The sequence below is a fragment of the Pithys albifrons genome, chromosome 11, assembly GCF_047495875.1.
Source record: "Pithys albifrons albifrons isolate INPA30051 chromosome 11, PitAlb_v1, whole genome shotgun sequence".
NCBI classification, from domain to species: domain Eukaryota; kingdom Metazoa; phylum Chordata; class Aves; order Passeriformes; family Thamnophilidae; genus Pithys; species Pithys albifrons.
In genome coordinates this window covers 6,286,188-6,309,791 of record NC_092468.1, presented here as the reverse complement: position 1 = coordinate 6,309,791, position 23,604 = coordinate 6,286,188, and the positions used below count along the sequence as shown (strand labels likewise).

The 23,604-nt window shown below is 47.6% G+C and overlaps 2 protein-coding genes across 2 annotated transcripts in view; one reads left to right on the top strand and one right to left on the bottom strand.

Moving 5' to 3' along the window:
- Positions 1–3,358: 3,358 nt before the first annotated feature.
- LOC139677115 (transcription cofactor HES-6-like) lies at positions 3,359–5,003 on the bottom strand. The gene is made up of 4 exons (XM_071566745.1): positions 4,941–5,003; positions 4,426–4,521; positions 4,196–4,274; positions 3,359–3,804 (listed from the first exon to the last, which is right to left on the bottom strand). The coding sequence occupies exons 1-4, from the start codon at positions 5,001–5,003 to the stop codon at positions 3,359–3,361; spliced, it is 684 nt and encodes a 227-aa protein (XP_071422846.1).
- A 12,996-nt stretch (positions 5,004–17,999) lies between these two features.
- The window catches only part of CAB39 (calcium binding protein 39), a 41,780-nt gene continuing 36,175 nt past the window's right edge, over positions 18,000–23,604 (top strand). Inside the window, exon 1 of the mRNA XM_071566479.1 lies at positions 18,000–18,144. The gene's annotated coding sequence lies outside the window, so the exon portion shown is untranslated. The remainder of the gene's footprint in view (positions 18,145–23,604) is intronic.

Sequence of the window (23,604 nt, the reverse complement as noted above, 5' to 3'; positions counted from 1 at the left end):
CTATGCATGTGGGTATTTTATCCACCAGGGCTTATGTTACTGTATAAATCAGTAATTGCTTTGCATGAAAGGCCTGAGGGTCCTGAGCCTTGGGTTCAGCCTGCCCCGCATCTTTGTGTACTTAGCAACTGACCTCTGCTTTTTAATGTTCTGTTCACAAACACTAAGTTGTACATTCAATCCCTGTATGGCCCATTCACTTAAGAGTGGGACTCAAGGATCCTTGTGGGTCCCTTCCAACTTGGAATATTCTGTGATTCTGTGACATGTTTGGAACAGCTCTTTGGCAGGGGACAAAGAAATCCCAGATCTGCATCACGCTGTCCCAGCTGTGTGTGTGCTGGGGGAGATGTGCTTCATCTTCTGTCTGCTTCTGGCAAACAGGTCTGTCTGGACATACCCAAGCTGAGGAATCTTGTCTGGGTGCTTGTGTTGGCCTTTTTCAGTCCTGAAACACCTGAGTGTGCAGTATCCCCACTGTCTGTGCCTCCAAACCTCTGTGCCTGGGGCACATAGTCCCAGATGGGAATGCTGGAGCAGCCTTGAAGGTGCCTCATCTGGGTGCTGGAAGACTGAACCCTGGGCTGTGCTTGAGCACCTCTGGCAGCCAAGAGACACATCTGCTGTGAGAAAGGGATGCTGCACACTGCAGATGCGAAAACAGCATCTGTCTGGGTTCTGCTGCTCTGTCCAGAGCTGTGTGATGGGGCAGCTTCAAACACCAGCTTACAAGAACAGTGCTCTCTACTTCTCATTAGGCAGTTGGCTGGGGAAGCTGCTCTATTCCAATTTTGGGAGAAGATAGGAGCAGCTGGCAATGCATTTTTGGGTTGTCAGTGGAGAGGTGCCCATATCAGAGAGCAAAGTACTATTGCTCTTGTACAGTCCCAGTTTTGATAAAATGGGGTGGGGCTGAGGTAAATATGGAGTCCCTTTGTCAAAGACAAATGGGAGCTGAAATCCATGTATTTGAAATGCTATGAGTAATCCTTCGCTTTTCTGAAGAAACACTTTTTTTTTCCTGAAGAACTAGTGACTTGCAATGGATTCCTGCAGCACTAGTTGGATACATGACAAGGAGATCATATGAAAGGTCACCCTTTATTTGAAATGAAGGCAATGAAAAATGAGTATCTTGTACTAAAACTGTTACTGGAGATTGTTGACCAAGTATTGCACTCTTACTTTTCTATTTTTAAAACTCTCTCACCAGCTGTGATGTGACCCTCCCCTCCACACCCACAGCAGAAAAAAGTCCTCAGTGATTAGAAACAGGAAATAATAAAACTCACTAACCACAAAGTATTTTCAGTCACAAAATAAACAAGCAGAGATAGTGAGAAATAGATATTTCCCACTGATCTCCTTTCAGCACGGTAACCATAGCTGATAATTATAGTCACTGGGGATTTACAGCTTTTAGAGGGAATGTATGTTTTTAAGTTGATGCTGTCAAACTGTAGTAAAATATTTTCATCACAGCCTCTCCCAGCATAATAATAAGGTGGCCCGAAGTGTCACCAGATATATTACTGACACCATCTAGAAGTAAAAGAACACTTCAGGCCTGATTCTGAGTAGGAAGCTTCTCTTCTTGTTGGTCCCACTGGTGTGCAGTGGAGCTACCTCTGGTGGGTGCAGTTGTGGGGGCTCTTATGGAGTGGGGTTTCATCTAAACTCAGCAATATGTGGGATAATAAACTGGGACGGTCTAATGTATTTTCTCTTTGAGGACTTTGTGGTTTTCTCTTCCTGATAGTTCTCTACCTGTGAACGTTCTGTGCACTTTGCTACCATGGTTTGCTTGGTGTGCCCCAGCTCTCAAACCTCTGGATTTTTGCAGTGGGACAATGTGTATTTTCCACATTGGTGGAGGTTTTTATTAGCAAAGGGAGAAGTTGTAGTGTTCAGGCAGAGGACAGAAACTGAGGCTGAGGTAAGATCTGTCCAGCCCTGTGTCTCTGACTTCTGACCCCGTAGTTGAAGAAACCTGCCTTGCCCCCTTGCAGCCATGTGTAGGCCAGTTGTTTCTCCTACCACCCTTATGCCACTACTCCTAATGGCTCTTCAAGAGGGCTGGATAAAAGGGAAAGCTTCACAGAAAAAGATGCTAACCCCAGAGGTGCTGGTTTTCACTCCTTAGGCACCTCATCAAATAGATCTCGCTGCATAATGAGTCCCTCTGAACTGTGGGTCCATTCATTAGTATGCGTGGTGTTTGTTTAAGCCCTCCCTGCTCTTTTATTTTAACTGCTAGGAACTTTCAACTGCCTTTGAGATGAAAAACAGGGACCAAATGTTGTCAGTAAGCAAGCAGATTCGTCCCAATGTCCTTGCTCCAATTTGTAGGAAGTTTTACCTTCTGCCCTTTAGATGATCTTTGTGATTCACTTGCAAGTGAAAGCTGAAGTCTTGATCCAGGCTGATAAACCCAACTCCCCGTTTTTTCATAACTTTTTAAGTGTTACTGTGATGCAGGTGATGCTGTTTGTGAGTGTGGTGCATGCTGCTTTCCTACAGAGTATCAGGGGCAACACCCAAAACAGCTCTTTCAACTGCATCAAGGAAATACTGAAAGAAGAAAACAAAGGCAGATGCTCAAATACTGTTTATTCAGAACACAAAAGACAACAAGGCTGGGAGAAGTGATCTTCTAAAGTTTATTTAGAACTTTTAATTAAGAAAAAATAAATCCCTAAATATAACTATGTTACATGTATATACATATAAATACACACAGCTTGCCAGTTTAAGAGTGATGTCAGGATGTCCAGGTGGCTGGGAACAGCACAGACAGAGAGAGCAACCCAGAGGGCATTTTTAAACAGCATAAAAAGTCAAAAAAAGTTCTCTCCCTTTCTCTCCTTTTTTTTTTCCCCTAAGCACTGCAGCATTTTTACAGGAAGCAAGACTGCAATCTCCTACAGCTGCACAGCAACAATAATAGAAATAAAAAGCAGACGAGATCAGCCATTTACCCCTTTATCCAACAAAGTGATCTCAGTGATTTATGCAAGATCTGAGAGGTAAATCTGATGCCAGAGAGGGTCATTGCTTGTAGTTTTGTATTTTTATTAATAGGAAGTTAATTATTTTAGAAGGTAAGAAAACTATATAATTAATATAAGCTAAAGAGCATGAGAGGATTCTATACAATAATTTAGATGTATTAAATAAATAAAAAATAATAGCAGCCTTCTACAATGCAGGCTACACATAGGTTTACTTCGGCTTGAAGTACCCTGGTCTTTAGTACACCTACAGGAACAGATTTGCTCCACAAGTGTTTTAAAGAAACATATCTATAAGATACATACATAAGAGTGTCTAAGGTTAGGATAAAAATTGAAAACACACTTTACCACGGTCTCCACATATCTAATGACCCCACTCTGGGGTTGTTATGGGAAAAATTTGGCTGCAGAACCTGTCTGGGAGGTGCAGCATCAACCTGGTTGAAAACTGATGGCGACGGCAGCTGGAAGGAATTTTTGGAAGCCTGTTTGTTCTCCGCAGGGTAGAAGCACTCCTGTGCCAGGTTTGTGCCCCCAGTGCTCCTCTTAGGGCTCAGGGGGCTTTTTGGTGTCAAGAGAGGCTGTTGAGATGGGCTTGAAGACCTCAGTGCTGCTTTGCAAGTGTCTTCACCAGACCTGGGCAAGGATTTCAGCAGGTGGTTTAACAGGCGCGCCCCAAGGGTCTTGTCCATCCACTCGCAGGTGAGAAGGAGGTTGTGCACCTCGTGCATGCACTGAATGTACCCAGTGCTGTACCTCTGCTGGGCTTCCAGACCCACTTTGGAGTCAGCTGCATGGGAGAGGAGACAAAAGGGAGTTGGTGAGAGGGTAAGAGGGTAAGAGCTGACCGGTGTGATCCGGGGGGCTCCTGAGAGGCTCACTCTGAAGCCACTGAGCTTTACTAAAAGATGCCTCGTTTGCAGGGAGAAAGTGAGCCAGGTGTGAGACCCAGTGCCCTGCTGCCTAGTGCCAAGGTAAAACTACACCAAAAAGGTGCAATCGGCTCGGGAAGGAAGAAACATCTTGCGCGGATTAACCAGTGCCCAGCTCCATCTCCCCATCTAGTGGAGAAAGCGAAACCCCGGCAGCAGCCTGGGCCTTGGCTGCTTTGAATGATGCTTTTGCCATGCTGTCAGAGGATCAAACCCGCTGGCACCCTCCTGCCTGGCACAGGCACTCACCCATCATCTTGCTGCTCTGGATGTTCTGGAGGTGCTTCACCGTCATCTCGAGGATGTCTGCTTTTTCCAGTTTAGACTGCTGATGAGGAAAGAGAGCTCCAGTCAGGGGCAATGAAGGGTTTGCACCATGCCCAGTTTCTCAAAAGATGAGACACCCTCTTCCTCCAAAAAACAAACCCCAATTTCTCACCAATTAAAGGACAAAAAGCAATATAAAAATGAACACTTACATCCAGGTGAAATGCGCCCACAACCGTCTCCTTCAGCTGGTCTAAGCAGTTATTAATCCGCTCCCTTCGCTTCCGCTCAATGAGTGGTTTCCTTAACTGGCAAAGAAAAGGAGCAGGAAAAATTGCAGTTGGTATTTTTTCTTCCTCTCTCTGCTGCAGTTCAGCAAGGGCAGAGAGCCCCATCCCCTGTGTGAAGCCAGCATGGGTTACACAGTGCTCAGCAGGGACAAGATGAAGATGGGTATGTACCACTTTCAGCCATAGCCGGACCCTTAGACAGCATCAGCTCTCAGTTCCCACCCTTCCACTCATTTCAAGCAGGGTTCACCCAAACAAAACAGAGAAGCCTTTCCAAGGCAGAGAAAGGAGGCAGAAAAAAGCCACCGACATGGGTTAATTTCAGAGAAAACCTCTTTATAATATGAAGAAAAAAACTGTCCCCCTTCTCTTTCCTGAAGCCCACGGCCCCAGCACCCATCACTCCCACGCATAGCAGCAGCACTGAGGGCACCCACCTTCCTCTCCTCCTTGGTGCTGGCGAGCTTGTGGGCACTGCCAGGGGTGGCTGTGGCGGTCATTGTAACCCCGGCAGCCGCCGCGGACGCCGGCAGGACGCGATGGGAAGGAGGAGGCACTCGGGCAGTGGGGCGCTCCCTTTCCAGATGGGCTCTTTGCTGCTCCGCTGCTCCTCTGCTGTATTTATAACCCCGAATTAGCATGTGAAAGGGAACTTTTCTTGGCGGGACTTCTTTTCCCACACGAGGGGTCGAGCCCGGAGGTTTGTGGCCATCAATCAAAGCTGACAGGTCACTGCTTCTTTTCAATGACCACGCCAGCCCCCCCAAACGGCGACAGATGTCCGGCCTCCGACGCTGGGCTTTGGAGGGGTCTTTTGTTAGGGAAGAAGGGAAGGAAAATGGGCGCGCTCCGAGCAGCTTGCGCGGCTCCTCGTTCAATTTGCACAGATTCCCAGGGAGGGAAACAATAGCCGGGAAGCGGTTGAGTTACACCTGGGAAAATGCCTTCTACTCATCTTTTTCCCCTCTGTCTCCTTGAAGCAATGCCTGGTTTTACCTGCTAACATGACCCCAGTCATTTAACATCTTTGAAAGAGCCTCTTAATTTAATAATAGAGTACTTCAGTGAGGAGTTCCTGCTCCCAGGGGTTATTATTACAAGGAAACGATGATCGATTAAAAACTGTTGACAGCAGACACCCGTAGGAAGGTTGTTTCCATCACAGAAATCCTCTAGGGCAAACACGGGAACTTTATTTACCTCTTGGGAACCTGAATTCTCTGTTGCACATGGGTGGATGTAGGAAATATTTAACTCTTCTGTTTTTTGGCTGCTGTGTAGAAATTAATATTAACTTTGCAGGCTATTGCAAATGCAAACCGACCCAGAGCTGAGTTAGTCCTGTTGGATTTTTACTTTGAATTTTTTCCCCCATGCTGCAAGGAGGCTTGAGTGTCATTGGGAGGAAGGGGGTTTGTCTGTTCCTCTGGAATGCTGGTGCAGGAGCAGAGAGGCCTTTGGAGGAGGTTTGGTGTGGAGTGAGAATACACTTTTACACTCCCTCACTTCTGCCTGGTTTGGGGGAGAGTATGAAGGCATTTTTCATGACTGTGCATTTGCTTTTTGACCGTCGCTTTGCTAATGAGCAGGATTTGGCAGTGTCCTGTTGAGCCCTGCAGGTGAAGCCCTTTGGGTTGGTGTCGAATGTGTCACCTTATTGAAGTGGAGAGGAAGGGGCCGCAGTGGCTCAGAAGCACTGCGAGCTGTCCCAGCCCGCTGGTGGGATTTTCCAGCTCCCAGTGTAGCGCTGTGGCTGCAGAGCCCTGTGCCCCTCCATCCAGGGTGGGGATGTACCCCGGTGATAAAGGCGAGGACAGCACGTCCCTTGCCTAAGCGCTGTGTGTGTGGGTGTGTAAATGCAAACATACTTGCAGCATGTCTGCACACCCTGCTGCCTGGGCTCATCATCAAAACATGTCCCCAGACATGGAATCTGGCAGGCACAGGCTGTTTGTCAGTCAGACACAAAGCTGGGGTGCAGTTACCTGGTTTTATAAGTGCCCTACTTGGCAGAGACCTGGGACGAGGCAGTGTGGTTGTTGTGCTGGGAGGGGAAGGTTAATAACTTGTCCTTTGTGCCAGGTAAAGGGAGCAGGGATGGGCCCCTTATCTCAGGTGTGTCCTCTGCAAAGACAACGAAAGGAGGTCCCACCACCCCGTGCGGGAGACCCTCACATCCGCCAGCCCCAGCTGCTCAGCAGTGAAGACTCCTTTGGTTTTCCAAGCTTTTTCCAGCCCACCTGGGAAGTGGATTTTTGACAGTATTTATAAAAGGCGTATCTGAGGCATCCATGACTCCAGCAGCTCAGCATGGCAGTGGGTGGGCTGGGGTACAGGGAGATCTGAGCAATTTACTAGGGTGCTCCAGGCTAGAAGCATGTTACCTGGACACATAACTTCTAACTGGGTTTGACTGAGATGGTGGGTGAGGAAGAGAAGTCCCTCATCTGCCCCCAGACACCCCTCCACCAGCACCTTGTGCAGACAAATGCTCCTTCCCAGGGCAGTAGGGCAGCAGGATGAAGCCTGAGACCACCTTGGCTGGCTCCTGGCTCACCTGAGCATGGCAGAAGTGTCAGTAAATGCAGAATTACCTAAAAACTCTGAAAAGCATGTCCTGTGCCTTGGTACCCCTCCTTGGGTGGGCACGGCTGTGGGATGCTGTGTGTGCCCCCCATGTGGTGGTCTCAGAGTCTGACCAGCCCTGGTGCCACCAGGAAAGGTTTTTCTGATCTCTGTAGTGGTGGCACCTCCTTCCTTGCTCTCCTTACCCTCCTTTGCCTTCGCTTGCTGCTTCTGCCTCCCCTTCTGCTTTCCCTATCCTGTGAGCTGCTACTGAGGTCAGGGATGAGTGGAATGCTCCATGAGACCAAGAAGCAAGTTGGTGGCAAGGCTATGGGTACAGGGGGCAGCCTGGTGGGAGGGGAGGCCACGAGCAGCACAGTGGCCCCTGGTGCCCAGCCCAGGCAGGGTGAGCCCCTTCGCTTGCCCACGGGCATCTGCTCCGGGTGAGCTCATTTCAAGGTTCATTTGTAAGACAGCACTGCAGTGAAAAAGAAGAGCAGCTTGTGCTGTAAATAGTTATTTTACACCTCTCAGTCACGGCAAAAGCCTTTATTTCAGAGGCAGGGGGTGCAGGCGGGAGAGCTGCCCTGGCTTTGGGGAAGGCCGACATCTGTGCCAGGGATTGCAGGGACCCAACAGGCCAATGCAAATGAGAATTGCAAGCAGCTTTCTACAAATTCCCGCTTTCCTTTTGCACTGCCACTGCCAGGTTTCACTGAAAAGGGGGTTCTCCTTTGTAAACAAAGCCTCCCTTTTTCTCCTAGGCTTTCCAAAACAAAAAAAAAAGGGAAAGGAAAGAGAAAGGGGTGAGCGCTGCTTAGAGTTTTCTTTTTTTGCTATTTGTCTACATTTCACACTTTGGAGAAAGAAAACAACTTTTAACATCTGTTCCTGCACTTTTTAAGAGGGAAAGAAAGGCTCTTGAAAAGGGGGAAAGTGTGGCAGATGTTGGCAGGTTCCTTCCAACGCAGATGTCTTGCTCAGAAGAAAACTTTCTTTGGGGATTGGCGGCCAGGGCTCCTCTCTGACTCGGGACACGCGACTGCCGAGCGAACTGAGGGACGTGGGAAAGCACTATCGAACAAAGGGGCTTATTCAAACAAACCTGAGAGCCGTGAACAATCTAATAACCAGCAGAGAAATGGTCAGCGGCCCCCGCCCCACCAGGGAGGGCTTCAGGGCAGCCGGTGGCCACAGGGCAAGGGAATTTCACTGCGCCCCTGGGGCTGTAGGCAGGGGCGTCCCTTCCTTGCCCCCTGCATGCTCCCTCTGGGGCATCCAACATGGTGCTTTGGCCAAGGACCATCCTCTTCTCGAGCTGCTGAATGGTCTTGGCTACTTGCAGCCCTGGCTGGCCCATGGCGGCAGCAGAGGAGAAGGAGGGCAGGTACCTGCTGGACAGGTGGGCTGGACTGGGCTGCCCCACACACACCGGCCCATGAGGGGAACAAATGCTGGACAGCAGGGATGTCTTCGGTTAAGCTTTTAAAGAAGAGGTCCTGCCATGATGATAACAATAATAGTAATAAAAACCTAGTCCTATTGATTAGGGCCAGTTGAAAGACCCTTGTGTAACTGAGTTTGAGAGGAAAAAAATTATTATTTTAATTGAAAGCAAAAATTTTTAGAGAAAAAGGTATTTTCTGCCTTTCTAGCTGATAATATATTTAAAAAGAAGGTTTCGCTGGGGAAGCTGGTAATATCTCAGGTTAAGCACTGTCAGGAAAGAAGTGAGAAGCCCAGAGAAAAGGGAGCAGAGCCAAGAGAATTCACATAAGAAAGTAACTTTTTCCAGTTTGCTGATACAGCTGAAGTGTTCTGTGATTGTTCCTCTAATTCCTCGAAGTTTCATTCTGCCTCATCTCTGTTCCAGTCCATTTTCTCTGGGCTCTGGTCAGGGCAGAGCTGCTCCTGCCAGCAAGGCTGCCTCAACAGCTCTGCCTCTTCCCTGCTCAGAGCTGGAGGGGAAAGCCCAATGAGGTGGAGCTGTGTTGCTTTTAGGAGGTCAAACACTGGCACAAGCAGCCCAAAATGCTGCTGTGGGTGTCCCCTGTGTTTCTCTTGACAGCAGAGCCCTTCTGGCATGGCAGCTGGGAAGCAGGAGCCATCTCAGCTGCTCTGAGGAGCCCCATGCTGCAGGAAGGATACTACATGTCCCCAGGGACCTGTGCAACCCGCCCAGGCCAGTCCCTCCTGCCTCTGGCAGTTTGGGGTGATGCTGTGGACATCAACTCGCAACCTGACACGACTAACCAGAGGCCTGTGCAGCGCTGGGGCAGCCCCAAGTCCAACCCTGACCCTGTGTGGTTACTGAATGGCCTCATTAACACAGCTGAGCCTTTTGCAGGGATGTATTTGCTGTGGGAGAGTAAGTGGAGAGCTGAGCAGGTGCCCCTGAGTGCTCCTCAATCTGCTGCATGTGTGGGTCATAGCAAGACTGCTTGATTCCCCTCTCCTTTCCAGGCTGAGGACCATCCAGGCAGGATTTGCTCCCAGTTAAGTGACTGCTTGCCCTTCTGTGGTATCTGCTGGCTGGTTGTGGGAGCAAGAGGGCCTGGCCCTAGAAGTGCTGGTGAGCAGGCATCAGAGGGCTGGACAGAGTGCTCCAAGGGTCTTGTCCCATTCAGCACTTCCAGCAGTCAGTGGTTTTGCTAGGACTGGTTTTATGACAGCAGCTGTGCCTTCAGCACGTGCTGTGACATAGAGTCTGTGGAGTGAGGAGCAAAGCATGGGTTTGGGAGTAGGCAGGGTAAGGTGGGGGCAGCTGCTGCTGCTGGCACGGGGAGTGGGTTCGTCCTGATGTGAAACCGCAAGGCATCCTGCATTCCCTCCCTTGGGTTGGGCTCCAGCCCTGCCTTGCTGTGAGCAAACCCTCTCCAAGGAGAGGCTGTTTTACAGGGGCTTTAGTCATTCTAAATAAAGAGGTTTTTGTCTGGCTTTTTCAAGAAGGTCAGTTCTGGCTTACAGTTGAGGTTTAAAGATGAAGGGTAAAGCTCTCCTTCAAAATATTTAAATCTGGACGCTTCTCAATAGCTGTAAATCCCAAGCACGCCATCCTGCAGCCCTGCGTCACCAGGGGTGGTTTGCTACCAAAATGTTACAGTGAGAGGAATGCGAGAGCATCAGGACGTGCCGGCGCGGTGACTGGACGCGCCGGGTCCGGAGGGCGCAGGCGGTGCCTGGGCAGGCAGGCTGGCTCCCAGCACACAGGCAGGTCAACCACAGTCTCGCAGCGATTACTCACTGCTGGATGGCCCGAGGGGGCCGGGGCTACATCTCCAGACTGGCCTCAGTTGGGGACGTTGTACCTGCCCTGTCCCAACTCAGCCAAGTGCAGCAGGGTCTGCAGGGGGACCACATGTCCTGCAGCCCGGCCAGGATGGATAGTATTGGAAATAAGCTGGGGCAAAAAAGCAGGAGGTGATTTATTTGTGCCTGGGGTGTGTAGAGGAGCATTTGCAGTCACTTGCTGTGTTAAGGAGAATGGGCTGAAGGCACAGGCCACATGAGCAGACATCACCCACAGTGGGACATGGGACTAAGAGCATCATCAGAGCTTGCAGGACAGGGAGCTATGGCTGTGCTAGGGAAGGCTGCTCCAGAGACCCTTTGTGTTGGAATCCTTGGGACTGGGGTGACACTGTCTGTATCAGGTCACCATTTCTGGCATAGGGCTGGGAAATGCTGGGGTTTGTGGCTGGGTTGTGTGGTGAGCAGGGAAGAGGCACAGGGGATCTTGCAGATGAGTTTGATGTCTATGGTAAGTGCTGACCTATCAAGGCAATATCCTGAGCAATTCACCATGGTGTAGGCAGAGATAGGAGTCCAATTGAAGGTTCTTCTGTTCCAAAGACATTTATAAGTGGAGAGAGAGAGAGGTCACATATGGCATTCAACAGTGTTATGTGCAGTATTTTCATCAGAGACAGAATCCAGCTCCAAAAGTAGGGCTGGACATCTGGAAATTCTGTTGACATCTCTTAATTCATCTCCTTTACCAAGTACACCAAACCTCCCTGGCCCTGCTCAGCCTCCTGGATACCAGCTGGCTCCACCATCTTTGGGAGTGAACTCCTGGAATAGGAAATAATTACAAGGCTGGTACTAGCTGAGTAAGTCTCAGCCTTCTTTCACACACCCCCATCTAGCCTTCCTGTTAAGGATCAGGTGATGCTCCTGCCATTGCTCAAGCTGTCTCCTGCCTGGCAGGTTAGCAGTGCTCGGAGCCCCACAGGAAGTCTTATCTGCTGCTTTGCAGCCAGAAAGCTGCAGCTTGAAATACAGCTCCTGGGCCAAAAGAGTCTTATAGGAAGGAGAAAATCTGATAAGCCGTGTGGGTGGTGACAGGCTGATAAGGGTTAGCCCCTTGCCTGTTCCAAAGCAGTGGTACGAGGGAGAAGGGCCAAACTTCACAAAGATGGCATAGGGGGCTTTGAAGGAGCATTCAGGGGGGTACTTGAACTTTCCCTATGTGACATCCCAGTAGTTATTTCATTCCAGAGGGCAGCCATGGACATTCTCACACTGTGTGTGAGAGATGTTACCAGATGTCACCTGATAACAAGCCTGATCTATAATGTAGCAAGTGCTTGGTTTATTCGGTAGGATTCCCTTTCACAGCAATGTGGGTGCCTGACTCCCCAGACACTGGGACCCAGGTCTAAGCACCTTGTACCCCAGCCCTTGCACATCCAACACAGCCTGTTTCTTCTTAGCTTCTCAGTTCTTGAGGCCACAGAATGACCTGGGTAAGTTTCACATTTGTGAGAAAAATAGATCTGTGAATAAACACAGCTTTTGTCCGGCTTGGCCACACATCAACACTTTCCTTTTATAGGACGTGTGTATACGTGTAGTGACACCACATCCTGACCCCCTGACACAAAATACCTTGTCAGCATGAATGAGGCAAAGAGGCTGGTCATCATCCATGCTCTGCATGGAGTGTGACCTGCAGCCGTCCTGCCTGTGTGCTGTGCTGTGTGCTGGCTGGGTGGGTGGCTGGGCTGCTGCCCAGGCTGCTGCCAATGAGGCACCAGGCTTACCAGCAGCATTTCCTACCAGCTGCCTGTTTCTGTTGCTGCAGGGCTGGGTTTGCAGCACCTGAGGAAGTGGGGAAACACTCACTTGGGTGCTTTTTTGCACTTGCTGGTTCTGTCTGGGCACAGCTTGGCTGCTGCTGTGACAGTGGAAGACACGAGGGTTTAGGAGGGAAGGGTGTGAGTCACAGGGCCTCAGGTCCTTTGAGCCAAGTCCATCCTGGAGTATATGTAAAATCTCATGTTGTCCTCCAAGTTTTTTTTTTTTTTTTTTTACGAATTAAGGCAAAAATTTTATACTGCTTTTTTGTTTACAAATACTCTGTTCTTTAAACCATCTCTCCTCTTTAATTTCTTTACATTTTCCGCTCTTCAGATATATCCAGGAGACTGTCCTTTATTACGAGAATGAGCATTTCTTATTTCTCTGGAGGAACCAAATGGTGTAGGAAGTCGTGCTAGCTCCTGGGGCATAGTCACCTGGGGGTAGGAAAACCAGGGCCCCAACAGGAGCTGTGAGAAGGTGGGTTATGGTCCATGAGCTGGTCTAGGAAGCGGAAAAGCAGAGTTTGCATGTGTTTTGGTTTCTCCATAATAAAACATGTAAAAATAATCACAAAACCCTCACTGTCACAACCATTTTTCCCTTTCTTGTCGCTTTTTAACATCAGGAGCTGTGCCTTGGGTTTGCTCTGTCAAAAAACAAGAGACATCATGACACACATGATGAGCTCCCTGAGTTTTCCAGAATACCTGTGACCAGCCGGGTGTCTTCCTGTGTTTCAGAGGTGATTTCCTCCCATGTTCCCATTTCAGGTGCATACCCATACACATGTGCAGACAGTGATGCACTTTCACACCTGCACATGGACAATTTTCAGAAGATACAGTTTTGCTATAGAATGTAAATAAACTCTCTTTTGAAAGTGTATCCTGCTGAGCAGTGGGAAAAGAGCTCAGCCCTTCCCCAAAGCAGTGCCTGACTTTGAAGGCACTGATAGGCAGAGGCCTGGAGTGCTCTCCTCCTCAGGAGCCAGGGATCCCATCAGGAGAAGAAATAGAGGCCCAGGAAAGCTTTGAAGAGTCTCAGGGAAGGTCCCTGTTTGTATTTGCTGGAGTGGCTTGACACAGTTTTGATTGTCAAATGATGGGACAACAGCTCCTGTGTTAACTCAGCCCCCAGCAGCTGAGCCCGAATCCAGCTGAACAGCAGTGCTAAGCCCATGCCCTTCACTGCAGCACGTTTCTGCTCTAAGAGCTAATGAATTAGTTTCTGCAAAGCCCCGTGAAGGGGTAAAGGGCTAAGTAAGTGCACAGCAGTGTTATTCAGAGGGTGTGAGTTTCAGAGCTTCACAGGCACTTCTTAAATATGAACTGAGTTAGTAACCTTGGTTTGTAATTCCTTTATAATGTAAAAGAACAGGAAAACCATTTTAAAAAAACCCAATCCAGTCATTTTCAGCAGTGTTCATAGCCTTGTGTCTTTCTGCATGATTTGGGATTTGTAGTGTATTTGCTCTCAGTTCTACCAAATTAATGGATGTATTTATTTGACTGTTTTGGTTTTTTCCCCTTCTTTACTACAGTACTGTTTTTCAGTGTGACTTCTGTTACTTCCTTCATGTTTACCACACTGATGGAAACCTGATTTTGGGTTTGGTAGTAGATTCTCCCTGGAATCAGTACTGTGCTTTATATATAACTTTCAATTGCTCCACAGTAATAAAAACTTTATTAAAAGGACTTGCTCTCCAGGAAAGGAATTTGCAATGGATTTTTTCCCCTGTGATTCTTCTGACAATCTTTACATGCTATCCTTAGTTCTTGTGATTTGCAATAATATTTTTAAAATGTGTTCTAATTCTTAAATGGCACCTTGGATTGAGGACAAATCATAACACCTGTGTGAGGGAAAAATCCCAACTGATATGAAAGACAATTGCATCTATTTGTGTTTTCCACTGTAAATAGGATTTGGAGGTGGGAGGTGGTATGAGTTCATATGTATAAACCAAAGAAGTGAGAGGTAACAAATACTCACCTACAGATGTTTCTTTGACAAAAGGTTCAAGAGTCAGCAGTGAATGTCTCCAGCCAGTAATGGGTGAAATGAAGTTTCAGGGGCAGTCACAGGCACCTGTGAAACCTAGTGATGAAATTCAGCCACTGTAGCTTGGTGAAAGTCCATGGAAAGACTCAGGATTCTTGTTCTGCCAGATATTCAGCATAACCACAGTTGTCCCTGCTCCTTATATTTCCTGCCCAAAGCCTCTTCCCTGAAACACTTTGTCAGGGACAAAGAACCGAGGCTCTGGTCTGTGAAACACACCAGTGCACGCCCATGCCCAGTTAAAACATTAACTGGATGTTGGTTCTGTTCCTTCCTCCTTGTGTGTTTGTCCAGACAGCTGGAAAGACGGCCCAGATTATCTTTTCAGACAATCTGTGTCATGATTTTTCAGATGGCCACGTGGGTGGCAGAGGAGCACCTTCATCCCAGTGCATTGTGGAGGTGATGTGCCCACAGCAGGGGCAGTCATTTCTGCCCCTGGGATCCCTGCTCCACTCCTTTGACAGTTTGAGCCCTATTGCTCGTGCTGGGGAGCTCTCACTTGCACCACTGCCAGTAAAACTCAGCGTGGGGCTTTTTGTAGTGTGAGATTTACTGTACTTGGGACTGTGCCCATTTGGGCTGGGGGGTGTGACATCCAAACGTGCATGGCAAGTTGCAGGACCCGGGGGCATGCCATGCAGCACATGACAGAGGCACTGGGGACCTGCTGCCACAGCAGGATATCAGGGAGAGGAGGAAATGCCCTCCAAAAGGGAAAGGGCATGTGTGTCCTACTGCATTACAGCCCTGAAAAAGGGAAAAGATAAACCAGGAGATGGGTTACTGGGTCTCGTGGAGAGCCAAGGGCAGCCAGCCCTGGAGAGTCAGTTGCTGTCATGGCATTTCACTTGGGCACAGCCACTCTGGGCGAGGTATGGCCTGAAGGAAGAAAAGAGGTGAGCAAAACAGGGCTGCTTGAAGGAGGATTCATTTCACAGTCTGACATTTTGCTTTTCCTCACTTTTGCCATTTGTTGTTGTGGGATGGTGATGAGAGGAGCTGGAGCTGAACTGCAGGGCTCCTTGGGCCTCCCACCAGCAGCAGGAAGGCCCAGGATCCCCTTCAGCTCTCTGTCCCTTCTGAGCAAAGCATTCTCATGCTCACCTTTCTAACTACCATTTTTTCCTAGTGAAGCACCTTTGGATTTTTTAAAAATGATTTTTCATGTCTACTTACTTCCTAATTTGCAGAGATTAATTAATTCACAATGGATGTCTCAGTCATGGCTGTGAATTAGCAAATTGTTAGTGTGCTGGGAGCTCTTTCACGTCCTGAATTTAATTTCTGATTCTAAGAGCTTAGAAAAATCATGCTCTCTCTGCTCAGGGATTTCCCTGTAGTGTGTAGGGTGGTAGTTGCACTGAACTCATTTCTTGCATGATCTCTTTCCCAATGGTCATTTGTAAAGCAGCAGTGCCTATTTTCCTGGAGCTGGTGTTGAATCCCTGTACCAGCACTTGCCTTTAACTCCTTCTTCTCTCTGTTCAGTACCCTGAATATTATGTTTCAACTTGAATGTTTTTAGCCTAATTATGGGTTTACAATTTGAACTGAGAAATGCACACCCTTTCCATGTTGGCTTTGAAAACCATTATTTTCAGTTCACGAGTGGGATATATGAACTGCCAACAATTTGCTGACCACACACTGTGGGTCCAGGAGAGCTTGGCAAGGTCCTGTTACCTCACACAGGCATCATGTCCCCCTCCTGCTTCAGATCCAGGGCTGCTCCATCTCTTTTTGTAACAACAAGTATATGTTTGGGGAATATAAGCAAGCATATATAAATACATTGTATTATATATATAATATTGCAGGGATGACTGAAAGTGGGGTCAGAAGCATTGTTACATGTCCAAGCTGGTCCAAGAAGACCCCTAAATGGTCAGGAGGCAGCTCTACCCACTGACACCACTTGCCCTCAGCACAGCAAAGCAGGGAACTGTGACACGTGGATTTCAGGGCACCAACAATGCTGCTGCAGGAAAACATCATGGCATCACGGAGCCCAACCCAAACCCTCCCCAGCAATGTGACAAGGAAGTGCTGGAAAGGGATGTGGAGACATGGAATCAAAAAGAGCTGAAGACAGAAGCTGTCAGCTCATGAGGAGCTCACAGACGTTTTGGGAAAACAGGCCAGCAGGTCCCACACTCTTCACAGCTGGGACAAGGGCTCACCTTGTGGCTTGGAAGACATTCCTGACTTGTTCCACTAAAAATGTATTTTTCTGTCTTAAACATTGTGTATTGTACCACACCATTGGACAATATCAGCTTGATCTATTCTGGGAGAGGTGTGGGCTTTTCTTCATCCTGGCTAATCTGAATTTGTCACTGTGACAATAACAGATGAGTATTATGTGCAGGGACACACAAACAGCCCCGGACCCTGGAATGGAAACTGCAGAAAACCCCCAGGTAATTCACCAGCAACCTGATGCACCAACAGCTGATGCCTGGTGAGGATCAGACCATGTCCAAGCTACAATGCTGAGTCTCAGCCCCACACAGGAGCCCAGAGGGTCCCCCCCATGGGACAGGAATGACAGTGACTTTGTGACAGTGCAGAGGGTGAGGAGGGTCTGCAGGAGGACAGGGAAGAGAGGGAGTGGGGATAATAATGGTGAAAGAGAATAAAAAATACAAATTATAAATCAGTAAATACCAAATAATAAATGTAAATAACAATTAATCAAAAAGAATGCTAACTACAAATAAAGAATAGGCTGCACCTTGAGTGCTGCATTCAGTTTTGGGCCACTCACTTTAAAAAGGAGATTGAGATGGTGGAGCAGGTCCAGTGAAGGGCAAAAAGGCTCGTGAAAGGGCCAGAAAACTTGTCCTGTGAGGAAGGGCTGAGGGAGCTGGGTTGGATGGGTCTCGAGAAGGCACAGGGGAGATCTCATCGCTCTGCAGGACCACCTGCGGGGAGGTGGTGGTGTGGTGGGGCCTCAGCCACAGCATGAGAGGAAATGGTCCTAAATGAGGCAGGGTAGATCAGATTAGATACTAGAATTTTTTTTCCCTGGTAGAGTAGTCAGGCACTGGAATAGATTGGCCAGGGAGGTGGTGGAGGCACCATCCCTGGGGGTAATTTGGAGCAGGCTGGGTCTGGCACTGGGTGATGTGAGTTGGGGGTCACTGGGGGGACAGTGGCACTGGGTGATCTGAAAGGGCTCTGCCAACCTTGACTATTCTGTGATTCTAACAGAGTTGGAACAAAAGACCAGGGAACAATAAAATAAGGAAATACTGAAAGCTGTGTCTCTGTGTGTGTGTGTGTCTGTCTGTCTGTCTGTTTTGTGTCTGTGTGTGTGTCTCCGTGTGTGTCTGCGTGTCTGTCTTCTGTCTCTATCTGTGTGTGCGTCTGTGTATGTGTGTGTGTCTGTCTGTGTTTCTGTGTATCTGTCTGTGGCTGTGTGTGCATCTGTGTATGTTGTGTGTGTGTTCGTTTCTGTCTGTCCGTCTTTCTGTGTGTTTGTCTGTTTGTGTGTCTCTCCGCGTCTGTCCGTGTCTGTCTTTCTGTGTGTGTGTGTGTGTGTGTCTGTCTATGCGTCTGTTTGTGTGTGTGTGTATGTGTGTCTGTCTGTCTGTCCGTCTGTCCGTCTGTCTGTCCGTGTCCGTCCGTCTGTCTGTCCGTGTCCGTCCGTCTGTCTGTCCGTGTCCGTGCCGCCCCGGGTCCCGCCGCGGTTCCTCCTGGCCGGCAGGGGGCGGTGTGCGGCGGGGCGGGCGGAAGCGCCGCGGGCGGGGAGGGAAGGGCCGGTGCGACGCCGCGGAGCGCGGGGCGGGGGGGACGGGACGGGACGGGACGGGCCGGGCGAGCCGGGGCCGCGCCGCCTGTGCCGCAGCCGCAGCCGCAGCCGGAGCCCGGAGCGCACAGCCCAGAGCCGCCAGCGGCGGGCGGGGCCCGCCGGACGCGCAGGTACCGCGGGGCTGGGGGGGCCGCGGCCGCGGGCATTGTCCGGAGCGGGGCCGCGCCGTGCCCAGCGGGCAGTGCGGGCAGTGCGGCCCGGCCGGTCCCCGCCGTGCCCCGGGTCCGGCCCCGCTCGGCGCCGGAAGAGACCGGCCGCGCTGGTCAGCGGGCAGGGCCGGGCCCGCGGGTGCCGTGCGGGGAAGGGCACGGCCGCGGCTGCGCCTCCCGAGCGGCAGCGCCCCGGTCCGGGGCTGCTCCGGGAGCGCTCGGTCACCGGGGAGCGGCGCGGGGTGAACCCCGCAGCGCCCGGGACAGCGCCGGGCCCGGCAGGGCAGGGCAGGGCCGGGGGCTCTTTGTTACGGGCTCGCCGCACGGACTGGCCCGCGGTGCGGACCCGGCGCGGCCTCCCGGGGTCCGGTCCGAGGCCTCTTCCTACAATTGTTGTTGTGTCGGAGCCCCGACAGGCCCCTCTGCAGCGCGGGCCGTGCCGGGGGCTGTGAGAGCCTGCCCGCCCTCCTCCTACCCCATACCGGGCTAACACAGCAGGTTAAATACAAGAAAAAGTTTTATCTGTTTTTTTCCTGTGACATACTACCATACAAACTAGGATGTATCCAGTGTTGGTGCGCTTTGGATTTTTTTTTTCATTTTAATTTTTAGTATGGGATCACGTAGGTGCTCAGCATTTATTTAAAACCTATATGCTGTCTTATGGGAATGGTGTGATTTAATTTGCATGATGAGTCAAAGATTAAATTACATGACCGAGGCTCGTCAGTTTCAGTGAGGCAAGTAACACTGTGTGGAAGAACAGTTTCAGTGTAGATCAGAGATGAAATTTGATTAGCATCAACATATTGGAAAGGTTTTTTATGCTTGTGTTTTTTTCTAAACTTACCTGTCAGAAACTCTTAGTTCAAAGCCTTGTGTTTTCCTCTCGGCAGTGCAGTTCATCATCAGGAAGTGTGTCTTCCTTTTTAACACGGGGAGCTCATGCAATCATAGACTGTGAGAGGAAATTTAACATCCTGGGCTTCTGCCTTGGTATCAAAGCTTTTAAATAGTAGATTTTTACTATCTAAAACACTGTGTACCTGTAGTTAATAGCTATTACCTAATACCTGTTGATACAGCACATGCCTTTAACTGAGGAGAGGGAAAAAAGGTCATAAAGTATTCTGTGAAGTAGAAGAAGCGTGGTGCCTGTTCTGGGGTCAGAAATACCTGGGTTTGGCTTTGTTTTCAGTTGTTCTGTACAAATTGTTAGCTCATCTCATCTGTAAGTGGCATGATGGCACATGGCACTGTGTCATGGACTTGCTGTTACAGAAATACTGTATTTCACAGCTTCATGGCTGTCTTGTGTGAGAAGCTGCTGGGTCTGCCAGCTAATATGCACTTTGCTTAAATTTATTTATATTTAAGACGCTGTAATGTGATACACCTGTTGGTGGGGACTTTGCTTGGTCAGCCAGAACTCCCTTAGGACAGGAGAAGGTGTGTCCAGTGGTGTTGAAAGCAAACAGAATAAAGTCTTGGAATGCGAGTTTGTATGTCTGGACTAAGATGCTGATGGATGTTTCTGAGTGCTGATACCATTGATTGTCTTAATTCCATTCTCTTATTTGTGTTGACCTGGAGTTCTGAAACTTTGGTGCGTTCTGTGGTTGTAGGTGGGGAGTTAAGAAACAGGATTGATAGATTTTAAGATCTATGTATTTATACAAATAAAGGAGACTAAATAAAAGCATCAGTTGAGCAATACTTTGTGACAGTATGTCTTTGAGAGGTAATTATGCTCTTTGGGTATTACCAAATGCAGACAAATGTATATTCCCAGAGGGAATATACCTCTTGGAATTCCTTGATTGGTTTTATGAAACATTTATTCAGGAGGGAATGGTATCTACTTTGCATTCTGGGCCATCACATTAATTAATGGATGGTAGTTGAATGAGACCTGAGTGGTGTTCTGTACACTTCCTAGAGTTTTTAGGGCATTTTGGTGAATATTAATCATTACTGATCAATGTGCTCTCTTCTGAATCAATTTATTAATGACTTTTTGCACATTTTTTTAATGAGTTGTTTGCAGCCTTAATTTTTGTGTAAGGTATTTCTGAAAGCTGATAATATCTGTGAGGCTTTAGACATTGCTAAAATAATGATTTTTTTTGTTGGTAGAGCTTCAGAACTCTAGTATGTATCTCTTCTGGTTTGAAGCAGGGAGCAGGAAGGAGCCTTGTGACCTTTTGAATTCCCTTCTGGCCCTGCTTTTCTGTATGTGTGACACTTTGTAATATGGTTTAATTACAAGAGCAGCTATTAAAGTATGATTATCTTTGTCTGATTGGAGGCATCTTGCAGCTACCTATAAAAAATAAGATTTGACTCATCTGCTCCTTCGAAATTAATAGTTCACAACAGCCTGCAGCTATTCATGTGAATAATGTGCAAAGCCAAAATATGAGTTGAATTTCAAATATTGTAATTTCTACATTGTACAGTTGAAATCTTGTAAGTTTAACAATTTTTGATAAGAAAACAATGGGCTACATGGACTTTTATGATTCCTTAGCTGCAAGTTGAAGCCGGATATTAATGACATTGGACAAAAACCTTTTTAGTTGTTCAGTGATCCTAAGTCGTGATGTTAACTACAGCTGTGGATAAACCTCATGCAAGATGTAGAATTCCTTTTGCTCTTTGTTCTCAGGATTGTACTGTTCTGGCAGGAGAGCATTTAAAATGCTACTTCCCCAGTTTGTTGTCCAGTTTAGGGAGTTTATTAGAGTGAATTGTGTGCCAGTCCAGCTCTGCTTCTGTCTGGGCTCTCTCTTTGCTTTCTCTCAGTGCTTTTGGCACCACGAGGTGCAGAGGTGTGAGCCAGAAGGAAGCCGAATATCTACAGTTAGAAGGTGAAACTTTATGCTGAGCTCCTTCCCTCTTCCCCTCCCCACCCCCAAGTGCAAACACAAAGGTTAAATTAGAAGATGAGCCTGTCTTGAATTATTTTCATGGGCTGGAGCTGGGCTGGTAAATACACGACCGGGGTACCCAAGGCTTATGCTGGTGTCATGTGAGTTGGGTCTTTCTTTAGCCCGAGCAGATTTATGTGCTTTCCTTATTGCATCTTGTGATAAAATGACACGTTCATTTGTCCCTATTTAAATACTCCTTGTAAAGGATTGGATTCAGGATTGATCAAAACTGGAAGCAGCCAAAATACTGTGTGTTTACAGGAATGCCTGTGGTCATTCCTCAAGAGTCTTGGTGGCCTCTTTTCTTCAGACAGTGTTAATTTGGGAAGTAAATTGCTTAGGTTTAAATAAACAACTGCAATTTGCTTTCTAACTCCCTTGTTTTGAGTATTCCAGCAAATGCTTCATATAATCAAAAGACTCTACAAAAGGTTCCTGACTGTGGACTTGAAATTTGCTGAAAGGAAGCAAATTTTAAGCCTATCCAAAGGGCATGAAATTCTGGGGGATATTGTTAAATGTTGTAGTTAATCTTTCTGTTCATTGAAAATCTGCTACTTGTAATTAAATTCTGAGTTCCCTTCTAAAGATCTGTTTGCTCTGTAATCCTCCCCTCCCCTTCAAACACTCAGACAATTCATCACCAGAAAGTTAAATATAACAAGGCAGTTCAAAAATTGGCAGGTTATAATTAGTTGAGAACTGTAGTATTAGTGTAACATGTTTTCTGAGTTCACAAACATCTTTGCATGAAGTTATTTATGAGTTACTACTTGGGGTTGTTTTAAAATGTTTGGGTATACTGCCAGGTTTGGGGAATGGCTGCATCAGGGAAAAATTGCTCTGTGCTTTTGTCCTTGGCTTGTTGTGTATTTTTTAGTCAATTTTTATTGATAAGAAATTCATTTTTCTTACTGAGAGAATGTAACTGTAAGTTCAACTGCAAACCCTGCAAGATTTGAAACGTGACACTTAAAAATAGCTAAGATAGAACTTGGCTATAAATTAAATAGAATTAATTTGTCAGCTTTTCAGGGAGTTGAATGTGACTGTGAGAGCAGTACTTATGTTCAGTCGCTCGTGTGTGTGAAATGCCTCATCTCCTTTGAAGTTATCTGTGTTAAAACATATAATGAAAAAAATTGAGAAGTTCCCAGAAATGTGAGTGCATGGCCTTTTCTTGCTGCCCAGACAAATAGCTGACATCTGAAGAAATAACTTTCTGAAAAGTGTTTATATTTTATTTACTGACGTTTAAGCGAAGCAGGTACTGCGCAGAAACAGGAAGGCAGGAGGTTGCACAGGCAGTTGTGGAGGACCCTCTCTCCGCCCCTGTGTCCGATCCTGCCTTGGGTTTTGCCGGGCAGGATCCCACTGTGCAGCTTTCTCTGTCATTTTTCTCTTTACTCACCTGGAAAGCCTTCCATTTTTTCCAGATACTCATTCAGAGCCACCTCAGCTTCCCAGCTCTTCTCCTGAGGAGCTTGGTTTAAAAAAAATCTGTAGACACTGAATTATCAGTGACATCTTGTATGGTGTGGTAGATGTGCGTGCTGATAGCACACATTCAGAGCATCCTGCTGCAGTGCAGGCTCTGGGCTCTTCCTCTGTGTAAGCAACTTTGGGAGCTTTTGCTACAGTTGTAGAAATGAGGCAAAAGTTATTTGTGTTGTTACATTTTACTTTTGACTGTTACATGTGAAGTTACTGCTTTGGCAGAGGATACTCCTTTTAATACATGTTGACAGTTTTTCTTTTCCTTGGTGTATTGTAATATTTTATAAAATTAGCCACCATGTAAGGTTTTGACTTTATTTAAGATCGTGTGTAGGCAAAGAAAAAGCAAAGTCACAGACAAGTATGGGTTTAGAAAAGAAAATATAGGGAGTTTTATTCAGCCTAAATGAGCCCTTAGTGATGCAGACGTGCCCTGAGTGTAACACAGGTGATCCCTGAGAAGTCTCTCCCACACAGCTGGTGTGTAACCTGTCACACCTGCTATTCAAGTCCTAAGTTTCTTCTGACTGGAGATTGGTAGTGATGGAAAAACTTCTCAGGAGAATTTAAAGAGATACTTTGAAGGGGGACACTTGAGGCACAGTTCCTGATAAAGATGTTGTACATACTCAGTACTGTATTAGAAAAACATTGAGAAAGCAAAGTTAATATCTCAGAAGTCAGCAAATATTTCGAACCTTGCTTTACTTATACTGATTTGGTACAAAAAGTTTGAGTATGTGATTGTTTCCAGGTTTTTCCAGCAGGAACTTGTGCTCCATCACTGCACAAGAGAATGCTCAGTGCAGGGGCATCCTTGGCATTGTTTAGTTGCAGTGTAGCGTTTGTCTTTTGCTTTACTGCGTAAAACTCAGTTCTGTGAAGACCGGAGGATTCAGGTCCTTGTGGGTTTTCCCTTGGTTCCCAGATACTGATGACAGTATATTTCACAGTGCTCCTCAGCACATGGTGCTTCTCCCCCCTTTTTTCA

Excerpts from the sequence above, each read along its gene's own strand:
- LOC139677115 (XM_071566745.1), bottom strand. The coding sequence starts at position 5,003 with ATGACCGCCACAGCCACCCCTGGCAGTGCCCACAAGCTCGCCAGCACC. Across the intron at positions 4,522-4,940 it reads GCACCAAGGAGGAGAGGAAG|TTAAGGAAACCACTCATTGA; the intron begins GTGGGTGCCCTC and ends TTTCTTTGCCAG. Across the intron at positions 4,275-4,425 it reads TGGGCGCATTTCACCTGGAT|CAGTCTAAACTGGAAAAAGC; the intron begins GTAAGTGTTCAT and ends TTTCCTCATCAG.